Raw genomic sequence first — 16,712 nt, forward strand, 5'->3', positions numbered from 1 at the left:
CTCTGTCCCGGGGTGGCTGACACTAGTGATGATCTACGTGCCTGTGAAGACTGCTGCGTATTCTTCTTTTAATCATCCCGTCTCTATCTGTTCTTCCCTTGCTGTCCATTCTGTGAGGAGACCTTTTGTTGAAGGGAAAGACAGGGAGCATTGACCAGCAGAGATGGGGAAAATTAGGGCATTAAATTATATTCACTCTAACTTATATTTCTTAGTTATAAGAATATATATACCATCTCCCCCTTTCTTGAGAACATATCCTTCACAAAGGACAGAAGCTCCATGGGGACGAGGGCCGTGCCAGTTGCCCATCACTTCCTCATCAGGACATAGAACAATGCCCAGTGCCTTGCAGGTACCCAAATATTTGCTTGAATAAATGATCATAAACATGTGCATCATGAATACGAACCTATATAATGTTTATCTTCAAAAATAGATTATTTTTAAAACATCTTTTGAAGTATATTTGATTTACAATGTTGTGTAAATTTCTGCTGTACAGCAGTGACACTGTTTTATAAATATATATATATTTCCATTATGATTTATCACAGGGTATTGAATATAGTTCCCTGTGCTATACAGTAGGACCTTGTTTTTAGATTTTTAAGAATAGGAACAATGTCATACTTATTGTTTTAAGTAGATTCTTATGAATGTATTAAAATATAATCAAGAAGAATATATCAATGGTATAGCTGTTGCATATATCCACAGTCATGAAGAATGTTTCCATAAAGAATATTTCATGAGAAAATTATTTAAGAAGTAATTTGAAAAATGTGTACCTGAAGAGTTTTGGGAGAAGAACATCTTAATAAGAAGAGACAGGGGGGACTTCCCAGGCGGCGCAGTGCTTAAGAATCTGCCTGCCAGTGCAGGGGACATGGGTTTGATCCCCAATCCAGGAAGATCCCACATGCCGCGGAGCAACTAAGCCCATGCACCGCAACTGTTGAGCCCATGTGCCACAACTACTGAAGCCCATGCTCCTAGAGCCCGTGCTCTGCAGCAAGAGAAGCCACTACAATGAGAAGTCCACATACCACAACAAACAGTAGCCCCTGCTCGCAGCAACGTGTGCAGCAACGAAGACCCAATGCAGCCAATAAATAAATAAATAACAACAGTAATAAAAAAGAAAGAAGAAGAAGAAGATACTGGGGGCTTCCCTGGCGGTCTAGGGGCTAAGGTTCCACGCTCCCAGTACAGGGGGCACAGGTTTGACCCTCCTCAGGGAACTAAGATCCTGCATGCCGCACCACCTGGCCTTAAAAAAAAAAAAGATACTAATGAGGAAACTATCTTAATAAGGAAAGATTACTGGTGACGAAAATATTCACAAGAACATTACTCAGTTACTCATCTTGGCCCCTCTGACTCCACCTTCATCTTTTCCTTTGCAGAAGTTTCCTCTGCCCAGATCCTCCAGCTGCGGAGACAAATCCAACATTCACAGCTTTAATGTTTTTAACTAAAATGAGCAAGGCAAGATTCTTAGCAACATGGTTATATTTTTTTATTTATAAAATATTGTAATGCATGTGATAATGTAGCCTTCACTGCTATTTAACACGCATGTCTTATTTCTCCTGCTTACTAGAAATTTCTTGAAGGCAGACACCACGTTTTATGCTTCTCTGTGAAATTCCTATAGGGAGCACTTAGCATCAAGTTAGGGAATGAGTAGATTCTGTTGAACAGGGCGTGAGTTTTTCAGTCATTCTTGCAGACATATTCTCTGAGGTGAACCTGGATTTTTCTTCTTTAAAAACCACAAAACCAAAATATAAAGTTTTTTTTTGGCCCCATTAGAGTTCCACAATGACCATCCTGTGCTTGCAGTAAGGATAGCAACACCCAAAGCAGAAATGGAGGGGCTTCTCTTGCCTGAACACGGAGACGGGAGTAGAGGACGTCTGCACATCCCCCGCTGGGACCACAGTTCTGGGTGCACTTAAATTAAGGTGGTTCTTTTCGCTACATCTTGGCAACTGTCAGAAAAGGTCTTTAAAACCATAGTGCTTAGGGTGGTTAAGAGAAGAAGTTCAGGTGGTTTATGGAAACCGTGGAAATAATATAGTTTATTGGAGAGGCCATCTCCAGGCAGAAGGCTTTTTCCTGTTGGGGTTTTTAAAATCTCGCCCTTAAGAGGGATTAGAAAAGAGAATATTTGTTTTGCACAAGCGGAGGCCTCCGTGAGCAGCCAGGTGGCACTTTTACTCAGCAGTGCCCTTCTGGTACATCAGTGGGGAGAGACACAGGTGGCTGAGAGCATAGAAAGGCTTATCCCACCTCTCCTCCCCACACCATGGCCTGGAATGGTAAAAGGATTTGCCAGACAAGCCGTAAAACACAATGTTATGTGGGTAGCTCAGCTGCCTGAGAGAGGATCAGAAGACCCAGTTCTAATGGGCTGATTAATGGAAAATCCATTACTGGTGAAGAACGCTTTTTGCTTTAACCAAGTGGAATAGAAATAGGAATAAACAGGGTGACCATCAGCTGAAGAGGTCTGTGGTAGAACTCTGTTTGTCCGACCAGCATGATTGGTAAGTAGAAATGTTAAAGGGTGATGCTTGGCTTTTTAAAATCTGTATTAAGGTAGCTATGATTTTTATACTTTAAAGAATGATAAAAAATATAGTCTCTCCCATTAAGTAGACTACACAGTGAAAATAAATATTTCCTCACAAATGTTCAGCAGCCAAATTGTTTTAGGTAACGACATTTGTAGCCTCTTAGTTTATCAAATGTCATTTACCATGTTTTGACCAGGAATGAAATTAAATTACAATATTCCCCCCAACGCAGGCATGCCAGATAAAATACAGGACACCCAGTTAAATTTGAATTTCAAATAAACAATGAATAATTTTTGTACGTCCGTGGAATATTTGGGATATATTTACACTCAAAAAGTGCTTGTTGTTTATCTTAGTTCAAATTTAACAGGAAACCCTGTATATTATTTGCTAACTCTGGCAACCCTATCACCAAAGCAGATTTCATTGGAAGAAATTTGAAGGTCTTAATATAGTTTTTAATCAAGCACATAGACTTTCCTTTATAGTTTTAAATCAACTTAACATTTTCCATAGAGTAATCAAGCTGTCGCCAAATGCTTTTATCTGGCCCTCAGCCCATAGAGACCGTCATACTATAGAAACGGCTTCTAGGACTACATGTACTCTGCTGCCTCAGGGCCTTTGCACCTGCTGTGCCTTAATCTGCAGTGTCCTCCCTGGCTGTTCACCTTCCTAGCTTTTTTGCATTTCAGTTTCAGTACTCTTTCAGTACTGCAGGGAGCTCTTCCCTAACCACTGTATCCAAACGGGTTCACTTTCATTTCCTCTATTTTGGCACCTGCTTTCTCCTTTATGGCTCTTTCTATCTGTAACTGCAGTGTTTGCTTCTATCTTTATCATCTGTGCAGGCTACCAGCCCGCCAAGAGGGCAGAGACTTCCAGTTAGCTCACCTCTGTGTATCTAATGCTAGCATGTCATTGATTTATAGTGAAGGTCAATCAAATATTTGTTGAATGAATGAAGGACTTCATGATTTGACTTACAAGCAGGGTATTTTATCTAATTTTGTGGCTTTCAAAATCCAATTTTTAATTTGTACTTTAAATAGCAACAAATAGATGACTTGGCTTCTGCCAGCTTTCTTCCTTTTTCATTAAGTGAAAAAAACAATGGCATCCAAGAGAAAGTTAGAGATAACAGAGATTAATTACACTGCGAATACTCTTTCATGTGAGCCTCCACAAAACCATATTGCTCTCAGCTTCCTGGGACTAAAGAGGTTTCTGGAACTATCCTGGCAAACTATAGGCATTAGTTGCAGTTTAGAATCACCTGAGAAGCTTTACAATATTCTGAGTGCTCACTCCTGGAGATTTTTTTTTTTTTGGTTGCACCACACAGCATGTGGGATCTTAGTTCCCCAATCAGGGATTAAACCGGTGCACTCTGCAGTGGAATTGCGGAGTCTTAACCACGGGACTGCCGAGGAGGTCCCCGGGAGATTCTTACTTAATTGGTCTGAGATGCAGCCTTGATACTAGGATTGTTAAGGCTCCGCAGGTGATTCTAATGTGTAGTGGGACATTGTGAACCCTGGAAGGAGTGAGGCAGTGAGAGACCATTTATCAATCTATTTTTTTTTTGTAAATTATATTTGCAATGGTTTTCTTTGCACATCTCACAGAATATTAGTTAAAGTTATTCTGTAAGATCCTAAATTATGAAAAGAATTGCACTCGCTTCTCCAACAGATGTTCCATTGAAACTACGTGTCAGAGGTTAGATTCAATACTTTGAAGTTCTTCCAGGTAAGTATATCAAGTCTACACCAAGACTACACGCTGTGCATGGAGAGGGAAGAATGGTTAGCAAGTGGATACCTTGTGTTTCTGTTCAGTGTCCCGTGGCACTGGTTAAGTCTAACTGGGGACAGGTGATCACAGGTGTCTGCTCTCAGCCTGGCCTCACCTCCTTTGCGTTGCCCTCCTCTGCTCTCAGTCACTGATATAGTCAGGGGTCTGGTTGAAGGCTTGGGCTCACTCGTCATGAGCTGATCAGAATAAATATGTCAGAGGCTTTGGCTGCTCTAATTTACACTGTCCACATTTGAAAGCTTTAAATTAGAAATCAAATAGTTATTATTCATAATTCATAGTCATAATTACTATTACATATTAGTAATATAACACCTAGGCCCTTGCAAGTTTCCTACTTCCTTTCATTTTCCACAAAACTCTTTTGCTACCTGGCTTCCCGGGTGACACAGTGGTTAAGAATCCACCTGCCAGTGCAGGGGACATTGGTTCGAGCCCTGGTCCGGGAAGATCCCACATGCCACAGAGCAACTAAGCTTGTGCGCCACAACTACTGAGCATGTGCTCTAGAGCCCATGAGCCACAACTAATGAGCCCATGTGCTGCAACTACTGAAGCCTGCACACCTAGAACCCATGCTCTGCAACAAGAGAAGCCACTGCACCAAGAAGCCCACGCACCGCAATGAAGAGTGGCCCCCACTTGCCACAACTAGAGCGAAAGCCCGCGTGTAGTAATGAAGACCCAACACAGCCAATAAATAAAAATAAATAAATAAATCTTAAAAAGGAAAAGAAAAAAAGAAAAGCGTCCTGCCTAAAATGTTAAAAAACAAAATAAACCTTTTGCTACCTAATAGGTCAGTTCTTTAGAGCCATAGCTATGACCCAGACTCTAAACCTTCCTGCGCCTTCTTCAGGCAGCTCAGTTTGCAAGAACTCACCTGTGCTACACAGCCACTCTGCCCTGGAACCTGGCTCCTGGGGGGATGGCGTGGCTGGGGGCCCGGCCAACACTTGAGGTATGTTCTGCCTTCACCGCCTCCCCCAGGATCAACTCCCACAGCATGGCTCCTGAGTGTGGCCCACTGTCTGGACTCCTCAATACTGGGGTGAAAACTGCAGACATCCAAAGTCACACCTGGGCTTGTTTGCCCCACAAGCTCCTGCTTTACACAATCTCGTTGTCATCACCATTTCCCATTTTCAGCTGAGTCACCTATTTTCAGCCCCTTGACCCCTTGCTCTAGGAAGGTATTGTTACCGAGTCCAAGCTCGTACAGCTTGCTGAATGACAGACCAATAAGTCAAGAGACAGGTATTGGGGCAAGAAATAGTGACTGTATTCAGAAAGCCAGCAGACGGAGAAGATGGCAGTCTAGTGTCCTAAAGAATCTTATCCAAGTTAGAATTCAGGCTTCTTTTATGCTAAAAGAGGAGGAGGTGTAGCTGACTGTTGCAGACTTCTTGGTGTTGGCCAGACCCTGGAGGGGATGTGATAGTCCTTTGTTCTAGCAGCTGTCCAGGTAGGTCCAACTGTAAACATCCAACAAGACATATTATTCTCTGTTCTGCAACTTTTTATCTCTGTGTGAATGAAAAGTGTTATACCTTTAAAGATCAAGCCTGGGGGGAAGAGCCTTGAGAATGGGCTAATATGTATATTTAAGGCCATAGGCAACAAGGGTGCAGAGCCAGCGTGACTAAGCACAGGCAGCAGAGCTCAAGGGTTAGAGATAAAGGAAAAGGTCTAATATGGAGTCAGGTTTGTCCTTCTCTGTTACAGTGTGTTGCGTTACTCAGTAGCTCTCCACCATTTTGATGATTTTTTGCATTTTCTTGTAACATCTGTGCTATTATTTGCTTCATATTTTTCCTTAAATTGCCTTGCCTCAAAACAAATACAAAAGTTGTTTTGCTTTGTCTAGGCAAAAATATCTTGAAATCATAGGTTTGATGTGTTATTTATATCTTTCCCTATTACACATTAAAATAAATCCATAACTATTAACATAAAATATTTGTGGACCTTCTAGAATCACTCTGTCACCCAGAGCACCCTTGTACCACACTTTGGGAAATGTCACCTCAGGGCTTTGCCCAGAATCTGTTCATTCCCATCCCCGCCCTTACCCACCCTGCATGAATCCCTTGTGTCCAATGTGAGGACATAAATACTTAGAAGTAATAAAACTCGCTACTCCATGCCAAGTACAACAGTTGCTAAGTACAAGTGCAAGTTCACTGATAATTAACTATAATCAAAGCTAATGTAACATGGTGGTTAAGAGCAGGGACTCTGGAGGTGGCTTGCACTCAAATTCCAGCTCTGCTACTTGCTGTGAAAATCACTTGGCTTCTCTGAGGTGGCTCAGAGGACTGTGATGAAGATTGAATACATTAATACGTGTTCAGGGCTTAGAACAGTGTCTGGCCCACATAAGCACTATATAAATGTTAGGTACGATTAGAAGCTGTGAGTTTTGGCAACGGAAGTCTAAAGAAAAAAAGGAGTCCACGGTGTACTAGGCATCTTTTCCTTTGAGAAAAAGTTGGCTGGGGAATAGGAGTGTACTGATATTTCTTTAACCTGGTGGCCAGTAATGCATGTATTTATTACATCAGGGTATGAGGGCTTTAGCACTCAGGTGAGCAGCGTATAACACTCAGTGATTTAAAACGGCATCTGATTTACTGCAATTTAGTTAAGCAAATTGGGTATTCCGTGCAAATTTGAGGATAATCCTCCCCCCCCCCCATTCTCAAATTTATTGATGTGGTTTGTTTTTATTTGGGAACTGAATATTTTCACTAAGCATTGGGAGCTGTGCAAAAGTGTGTGTGTGTGCATGCGTGCGTGCGTGCGTGTGTACATGTATGCCACTGATTTGAAGAAGATTTCTGTTATCAGCATAGCCAATAGTTTTTTCTAAAATAAAGTACAAAACTTAAAGAAACTATGTTTAATCTATTATAAATGTTTCCCAGGTCATGATATGCACAATTTTTCCTACTTTTGTTTTGAAATAACATCTACATTATTTTAAAATGTCTTTATTTTGTTTAATTGAATACCATTACCAATTACATTTATGAGGAGTAACAAAGGTAAAGCTGAATTTGAATAAAACATCTCAGTTCTAATTTTGAAACCTACTTGGAAAAAATATATATTTTAGTACATTAAAAATCCATTAAATACACATCATTAGTGTTAGGCTGACTCTGTTAGGAGAATATTCATCAATGTTAAGAAAAGATATTCAGGTGATACTGGAAAACAAAATTCTCTCAAAAACAACTGCACTTTATCATTGCAACATGGTAGATTTCTTAAAAAGCTATAGATAACATATTTTGGAGATAAAATGGTCTAAATTACTTCCTGAAGTTATTTTAACAGGTTGTAAATGCTTATGAAATGACTCAGGAGATAAGATTGTAAAGATTTCTTCCCAAAGGTATTTTGACAACCCCTAAGGGCCAAAGAAAGATTTATGAAATTCCCTAATATGATCCAATGGCGAAAGGCTTAGAGTGAGAACCAGCATTCTTGATTTCTACTCCAGCTAACAAACTAAATGAACTTAGCTCGCTAACTTTCATGCTTATTTGTTCATTTGGAACACTTTTCAGACCTAATTCTATGTACTGTAGTGGATTTTAAAATGTTATGCAAAATTTCCCTGTATTATCTAAACATTTCTAACCTATAACTTACTCAACTGATCATTGGTTTTACTATTATATATACGTGGGTAAGTCAAAAATTATCTGCACTCTGGCTGTAGAGTTTAATTACTTTTAGAAAAGACAAATACATCATTTTTCAACATAATCTCCTTGCTTTTCAATATGCTTTGTCCATTGGTCAACAAGTTTTCGCGTTTCCTCATTAAAAAATGTTTTAGGCTGAGCTGTGAGCCACAAATGCGCCGCTGTCTTGACATCTTCGCGTGGATGGGCATCCACCTCCTGTTTGACGGCTAACATTGTGCGACCTTCCTTGAACATCTCTATCCATCATACACACTTTTTCACGACAAAACACTTTCTCCATACTGTGCACAAAGTCTTCAATAAATAACGGCACCAGGTACACCCTCAGATCACAAAAAATGAATCACGGCACACTGCTCCTCTTTCGTGCAAATCACAAGTGGGCATCCATTTTTGCTCACACCACAGTTACAAATGAACTGATGTAACACGTTCACACCTGCACAGCCGTGACTGGGGAGACAGTAGCCTTGAACCAAAAGCGCTGGTAAGACAGAGCAGCCAACAGAAGTTTTAATATAACCAGAGTGCAGATAATTTTTGACTCACCCTTGTGTGTGTGTGTGTGTGTGTGTGTGTATACATATATATTATTACATATATATATGTTTTTTCATGCTAAATGAATCACCCAATTTAAGAGAGAGTTGCCGTGTCATATTTCACTGCCTGCATGGTGACCAGTATCATGTTGTGCCCAGGACTCTTGTTCAAAAGTCCTTGTTGTCATAGCTAAAGAACGGACTGACTCTATCTGAATAACCAACTGTAGACCCCAATCCAGATGGACACACTTCCCAGGTCTCTGCTCCGTCTGTCCGGGAGGGCGCTGACTCTTGAGGAAAAGGCAAAGTGTGTCTGATGGCCTGGCCATCTCCGGGAATTTTCAAAGGAAGTGATGCTGTTGGAGAGGCTGCCATGGTGACTGTAGCTGGAAGGTCCAAGGCCTCCGAGTAGATGGACACTTGGATGTTTTCAGAAGCATAGTTACAGCCAGAAAGGCTCTTAACTTCCCGCACACTGTCACAGCATTTCACAGCAGGGGGCTGGTGGGCCTGATAGGACACTGTGGTGGCAGTGGTGATCACTGTCTGTAGGGCTGGAGCAGTTGGCGGGGCGGTTGTGAGGTACCTGCAGGGAAGCTCTGGGTTGTAATAAGGGCCAGTGGCCATAGCCTGGAACTGTCCATGGTCAGTCCTCTCCCCAAGGCCAGCTTTTCCGAGAGCTGGTTTCCAGCCATGCTGTTTACTGGTGAAATCAAAGCTTCTCTCAAAGCTGCTATAGGAGTTGACATTGTATTGTAGTGCATTCAGGTGAACCCAGTCTGTGTCATTAGGGATATTGCTGGAATCTTTATAAAGGGTGGGATACGGGCTTGAATTTGTGTAACAAGGACCTGCCAATTCATAGGTGCAGGGTGGTCTTGGCACATAGACTCTTGGGTTTGGGTATTTCTGAAAGGGTGGTACTGTGTCTCCCTGAAAGGCAGCTAGGTCACAGGTAGGTAGGTAAGCATCCGAGTTTGGAAAGGAAAAGCAAGGCTGCCCTGGAACAGGGAAGCCTGTGTCAGCAATTATATCAAACTCCTCTGAGTTTTCCAGGGAAGGTATGTTGTTCAAATGTCCGCTGATATCTTGATTCTCTCCTGCCTAAAAAAAAAAAGACACAAATTTTTATTTGTCAATAGAGACGTAAATCACATGGATACCTTCACCCATAATAGTTGCCAACCAACCACATAACAAACTTCCAGTTGGTGGGCTCTGCGCTGTGAGCTCAGACACGTGATCTGGGCATGCGGTCCAGGAATTTCACAGTTTGAGCTCAGGCTTGAATTCCACGCTGCTGAACGAGGAGGGTCCATGGTGGCCAGGCAGGTGGGTCTGAGTGGCAGGTGGTCTGTTCTCCCTCCACTAAGTGCATAATAGCAGGGGCCCAGGAGCCTGACACAGACCTGGGTTCAAATCCTGACCGTCCCTCATGAATTGAACAAGTTCCTTAACCTCCCTGAGCCTCAGCTTCCTCACTTAAAAATGGGGCTCAGTAACGGTCATTTCTTCTTAAGGCTCTTGTGACCAATTCATGTGTAAAACTCTTAGACCCTAGGCGCCTGGTACATAGAAAATGCTCAAACAAGGCCAGTGTCTCTTACCCTCAGACAATATTCTGCCTCCTTGGCATACATTGTTTGAACAGCCAAACTGGATCAAGTTGCCCAAAGAAATGCTATCACTCTATATAAAAAATGTAAAGGGCCCTCTCAGAGATGCACCGTTAACTTGTTGGTATGCACCTGTTTCTTTCCATGTGACCCCTGGATCATTGCCCTTGTGTTAAGACATCAGCTCCCATCCTCACTCTGTCATTAACTGTAGAGATATTCTGCTTTATTTTTTTCAAGAAGAAGGGATTAGAGGGGCTTCAGTGGTTAAAAATCCACCTGCCAATGCAGGGACATGGGTTCAATCCCTGGTCCGGGAAGATCCCACATGCCATGGAGCAACTAATGAGCCCGTGATCTGCAACTACTGAGCCCACATGCCGCAACTACTGAGCCCACATGCCGCAGCTACTGAAGCCCATGCACCTAGAGCCCATGCTCCACAGCAAGAGAACCCACCGCAATGAAGAGTAGCCCCCGCTCTCCACAAGTAGAGAAAGCCCACACCCAACAATGAAGACCCAACGCAGCCAATAAATAAATAAATAATAAAATAAATCTTAAAAAAAAGAAGGGATTAGAAACTCTATTCAAAATGTTGACTCAATGACATTGTTAGAGACATATAATTTTCACATAAAATCAAACCTTTTAAATGAAGGTACAACACTCATATTTTACATAATCCTCAGTGTATTTTGTGCTAACAGTGAACACAGAGCACAGGTGTAATGTCGGCTCCCCGTTACCTCGGACTCTCGAGCTCTCCTTCTCTGGGGTTGGTAGAAAGAAGCCATCTGTCTCTTGATGGCACTTCTCCTAGCTTCCGTTTCTGATTTGCTCTCTGGTCTTGGGTGATCGTGAACCCCCTTGGCCTGCATTAATAAGCGGATGAATCACGTGTTCCTCTGAGGGAGGCTGCCTTTCCGAACATCCCATGTTGTTTGTTTTCTCAAAATGACAGGGAAAAGTTCTTGAACAAATAAAATGGCACCAATAATAGACATCTTAAAAGATGACCTAACCATCCTTTTACCATAAGAGAACAATTATAACTAGGTTCACTCTCCCGCCCCTAGAGAGCACACAGTAGGTGGACTCATTCCTAGGAGCCCGGTAAGGCCCTAGGAGCCCAGCACCTATTTCTGGCCACCGGAGCTGTGTTTGGTTTGGTCCAGGTTTCCTAAGACACATAGCGGGGGGCTCGGTCCCCGTGATATGATGGGAATGTCCATCACAAACTGTGGTGTCCCTGCCCCTCCCCTGCAACCTACCTGAAAAAATATCGCATTGCCATCAAGCCGCCAGAAGTTGGTTACAGGGTACCCGCTGTGCCCTCGACAGGGGATCAGTTCCAAAGCAGCGTGACAGTTAGGGCACGTCTTCTCTGCAAAGCCAGAGGCGAGAAATACTAACAAGAACCCGACCCCAGACCCTTTGGAAGGAAGGAAGGATGGAAGAAAGGAAGGGAGGGAGGAAGGAAGGAAGGAAGGAAGGATGGAAGGAAGGAAGAAGGAAGGAAGGAAGGAAGGGGAAGTCCCTTGGGAATAGGGAACCCACCACTGCACGGCCGCCCCCCACCAGTCCCGAGGCTCACTTTGCTGCTTCAGCCTGGCCTTGTCGCAGATGGCCGGCCGCAGCTGCAGGCGCGAGCCGTCAGGCAGGACGCAGTCCCGTGCGCACAGCACCACGCCCAGGCACGACTTCTTGAGGATGTGGCCGTTGTGGTTGTTGGTGTTACGCATGGCCCAGCCGCTCAGGTGCCGCTGCGCCTTCTTCTCGTCGCTGCGGTAGATGAAGCGCACGTAGCCGTCCGGCCACTCACAGAAGCGGTCGAAGTGGGCTGGCTCCTGGAAAGGCGCCCACAAGGGCAGGGAGTCAAGTGTATCAAGCCCAAACCCGAGAGAGCACGCTTTTAATCTTCCCCATGCGCATCAGGATAAAAACTGAGTCTTTTTAATTCCAGGAATGTTGTAAAACCCAGAGACTGCTCCTGCAAAATGTCACTCATCCTGTATGTGCCCTCTGACAACTGGCTATAAACTGATGTTTATATGGTGCTTATCTTCTAGAAGCTGTATGTGTATTAGTGCATCTAGCTTTCATACTGCAAAGGGACAATAGGTACTACTATGATCCCCATTTAATCTGATAGTAAACAGAGACCAGAGAGGTTCATTGACTTGCCCAAGGTCACACAGCTAGTAAGACCTGGCTCTAGGATTTGAGCCCTCACAGCTTGACTCCAGAGGCTGTTGTCTTCACCACCATGTCCTACCACTTCTTAGTGTGTTTAAATGTTGAAAACATTTTCAAACTAAGTATTAAAGCATCAGGACAAAAAGTGATTGGAAAGTTTTATAACTGACATGCAGTTGAGCCTGTAAACATCTTTACTTCCAGCCAGTGCTTTTTCTTGGCTCTGTCCCAAACCTGTGAGCCACATCAGCACTGATACCCAGTGCAACATCAGGGAGACAAGAACAGCTTCCCAACGTAGCCCTCTGGGTTTACAAGGGCATTAGGATAAGACTCTAACCATTAAGGTAAACCCGAGCATTCGGTGGAGGCTGCCAAGCCCTGGACCTCACTCCAGAGCAATGGGGATTGTCATTCTCCCTCACAAAGAGCTGCGTGGCTAAGATAATGCGATATCTAAAATACTAAGCACTGCTTTACTATTCATGTTTCGTGGTCCTTGTCCATATTATGCATTATTTATCCTGCAATGTCTTTCTTGTATATAAGCTTTATATAAAATTATCCTTTACTGAACACTTGCTGTTTACTGGGTACTTTCTAGAGCAGGGGTCTGCAAACGAGGGACCGTGGGCCAAATCCAACCTGCCACTTGTTTTGGTACAGCCCACAGGCTAAGAAGGATTTTTGTATTTTTTAATGGTTGAGGGGAAAATCAAAAGAATTATATTTTGTGATACATGAAAATTGTATGAAATTCAAATTTTAGTACCCATAAGTAAACTTGTGTTGGGACATGGCCATGTACATTCATCTACGTATGGCCTGCGGCTGTTTTCACGCTACAGTTCAGAGTCAAGTATTTGGGACAGAGACTCATAAAGCCACAGTATGCAGTATCTATAATCCTCACAACAACCTTCCTCTTACTTAATAGATGAGGAAGTGGAAGTTACATGGATGGCCTCTCCAGTGTCATAGCTGGGGTTTAAGCAGAAGATCTGTGGCAGCCAGGCCCCTCTGACTTTCAGAAGAGTATTATCGCAGTAGTAAGCTATTTACACCTTCTCTCCCTCCTGCTACTGCCAGGAAAATTAGATCACATTTGCAAAGCAAAAGTATTCTCAGTTGGACAATTGAGACTTGTGTAGCACATTAGTACTGTACCTTCTAACAGTAATAGGTAAATGGGCAATTTGTCTTAAAAACTGCAGAGATGTTGTTGATATCTTTATCATTACTAGCAGCATTATTTATCTTTTCTCGGAAATGTTATAATTGACATAAATTGATACATTGACTTAAGGTACGTCACAAATGACATGTATAATGACGTGCTATCAACGCTTAAGTTTATGCTAATTGCTATATCTTTGTTTTTAAAGTGAATATTTCAGTTTAAGGACCTTAGTAAGAAATAGACAGTTTTCCAGAAAAGAGTATCTCATTAGCATGCCCCTGTAAGGGTATAGGCTAGACTGCTGTTATCAAAGTAGTGACACTGAAAATGAAGGCACGGAAACTGCATTTTTAAATCAGAACGAGAACGGAGGACTCCTAGATTGGGTTTCACCTGCTCTAATGTGTTGCACGCACACACAGACAAGAGTACACACACCGAACAAGACAGTAGATCTGGACGAGAGTTTAAGATTGTTATCTAATTCCACCACTTGATGACAGGTGAGAGACCTCAGACTAAGGCAAATTCAGGAACCGTCTCAAGGTCATACAGCTAGTTTAGCTCTTCCTCCCTCAGTTAGCCAAAGCAGGGCCAGGATCTTCTTTCTCCAGTTCTATTTCTATAGCCCAGTGCACCGGCCGCTTTTGAGATGTCACGCACACTTTCTTTTTAAGAACTAATCTCCCATAGGAAAAATAATTCACATCTACATGGGAAGTCTAGAAAATGCTTGTGAGAGAAGCCATCCTTCCCTTATTTCGATATGACTCTTTTCTAAAATGCAAGATTAGATTTTATTTTCCTATGAAGATGTATGTAAACAAAAGTCAGTGAGAATGAGATGCCCTTGCTGTACTGTGGTCCACTTTCACCAAAAATGGTACAGTGTGACCCCAAAGTAGGCAGACTTTAAAATAAATAAACTTACCACAAATAGGTACATCCTCAAAAGTACCAATCTCTGAGAGGCTACACAACCTTGCAAATGAACTGCTATCTGCTGAATGTAGTAGATGCTGAATAAAGGCCAGTCCCTTACTGCTGTACCACGGTACTGCCAGAAGTTCACCTTTGCAAATGCTTCCCTGGTCGCTCCTAACTCTCCCTCCATGTGCACACCCGGGAGTTTAAAGTTACTTTTCAGTTTTTACCCCAAACCAAGTATGACCAAGCATAACTGCCCAGCTCATTCCCTGGACTAGGCTCCAAACCCCTTCATTCCTTTAAAACAAAATAAAACAAGTTCACCCTAAACGGATAATGGCGATTTCCTTGTCATTAGAGCAGTAATCGCAGCAGTTGCGTCCAAAAGCCGGATTCCAGGGGCTTTCTGGGCGCCTGTCCCCTGGTTAGCGTGACTATAGAGCCCCCCCAGGAACCGCGCTGCACTCCGGCAGCCGCGGGCGGGCGTCTGGGTAAACGGCCCAAGTCCTGCTGTTTAATATTCGGGTCACCGCGATTTACGGTCCTACTACCACTGTGAGAAACAGTGATACCTACATTCGCTGAGATTCTCCCCTACCTTTCTCGTGGATTTCAAAGACTGGATAAAGAGAGAATCAGCGGATTTCTACCTTTGTTAAAAGAAAATGAGGGACGAGGTGTCCGGCTCCTGCCAGACGACCTGGAACTTGGAGCCTGATTGACAATTCCCGCTGCTTTCGGTTGTTTTCAAAAGAGCGCAAGGAAACAGTGGGAGAAGATGCATCTCTCAATCCAACTCTGCCATCTGTGGAGTCCCTGTGCACTGGAGGGCTCTCAGCGATGTGTTTTGGGAGCTAGGGAAGTCTGCCAGGACATCCCTCTTCTTGGATGGACAGCGCCGCAAGCGCTGGGGGTTTCACGCACCCGAGGCATCTGCGGGTCGTTGATGTCCCAGCTGAGCTTCATCCCATAGGAGCATCCCACCTGTTGCCCCGCCTCTGCCGGCATCTAGCCCTGCTCTCTGGCGCTCTCCGCCAAGGATCCTGAAAAACAGAAGAAAAACAAACCAACCTAGAGGTGCCCACGGTGATTTACCCCCCTGTTTTAAAAGAAAGTGGAGAGAGACAGAGACACAGAGACTGATTTAGAAATCCAGAAGCGGCGGACAAGGGTTAAGGACTCGGCGGAGCCCTATTCTTGGCCGCGGTGCTGAAAGGTCTCCACCAGAGCGCAGCGCTGGCGCCCAACAGCTGCCCGCACATTTATAAAGAGACGACCCCCCCCGCCCCCCCCCCACTCCCCACCCCGCCCCGCTCCGCCTTTCCTCGCTCGCCCGCCAGCTCCCACGCTCCGGGCCCCAGCAGGGCCCGTCACCCCTCCCGGGCAGAACTAGGGATGGACAGGGAGGTTGACCTGAGCCACTGGGGTGACGGGAAACTGAAGCAAAGACGGGCCAGGGTGAGGGGAGGTTGGAATGTCACCGTTAAGTTGAAAAATCATTTTTTTTTTTCTAACTCACCCTGCCTCTGGGGTTTCGGATTGGATCTAGAGGGAGGCTTTTGAGACAGAGCCTTTCCAGCAAAGTGTCCCGAGGGACAACACTCCATTGCCTGGCCGCCCGGGAAGCACCTGTAAGAGCCTCGGCACCCTCGTCTGGATAGATGCGCCCAAGCCAACTAGCTTTGGGGCCGGTGCTCTTCGGGGATTTTGTTGCAGCTGTGGTGGAATCCGTGCTCATCTTGGGACGGAGGGGGGAGGGATGTCCGAGGAAGTGCCAAAGGTCCCCGCGTGCTGGCAGGCCTAAGGAGCGCGCCTGCTCCCGGGGGCTGCAGAGGGACCAGGCCCAGCGAGACGAGAGTCCTGGAATGGAAAGCGAACATGGAGAAGGTGGGGGAGATGAGTTAGGGGGAGGCGGAGGGGAAGGGAGGGGTGATCTCTGCGGCCTCAAGCGCCCCCAAACCCGTAGCTCTCGCTGCCGGCCTCGGCTACTTCTGAGCCTGTTTCCTTATCTTTTTGAAAGAGGATTTGAGGCTCTGTGAGTTCTCAGTCGCCATCCACCTGAAACGACCCTTTTAAAAAATAGTCTGTATTGGTACTGTCCTACTTACACCCATTCCATC

At 44.3% G+C, this 16,712-nt stretch overlaps 1 protein-coding gene across 1 annotated transcript; it reads right to left on the reverse strand.

The window, feature by feature from the left end:
- Positions 1–8,835: 8,835 nt before the first annotated feature.
- Positions 8,836–15,600, reverse strand: GCM2 (glial cells missing transcription factor 2). Its single transcript, XM_057699711.1, has 5 exons — positions 15,517–15,600; positions 11,884–12,136; positions 11,561–11,673; positions 11,036–11,161; positions 8,836–9,774 (listed from the first exon to the last, which is right to left on the reverse strand). Exons 1-5 carry the CDS (start codon positions 15,598–15,600, stop codon positions 8,836–8,838), a joined length of 1,515 nt encoding a protein of 504 aa, XP_057555694.1.
- Between the last annotated feature and the right edge of the window lie 1,112 nt (positions 15,601–16,712).

This window comes from Hippopotamus amphibius, chromosome 11 (genome assembly GCF_030028045.1).
Source record: "Hippopotamus amphibius kiboko isolate mHipAmp2 chromosome 11, mHipAmp2.hap2, whole genome shotgun sequence".
Classification (NCBI taxonomy): domain Eukaryota; kingdom Metazoa; phylum Chordata; class Mammalia; order Artiodactyla; family Hippopotamidae; genus Hippopotamus; species Hippopotamus amphibius.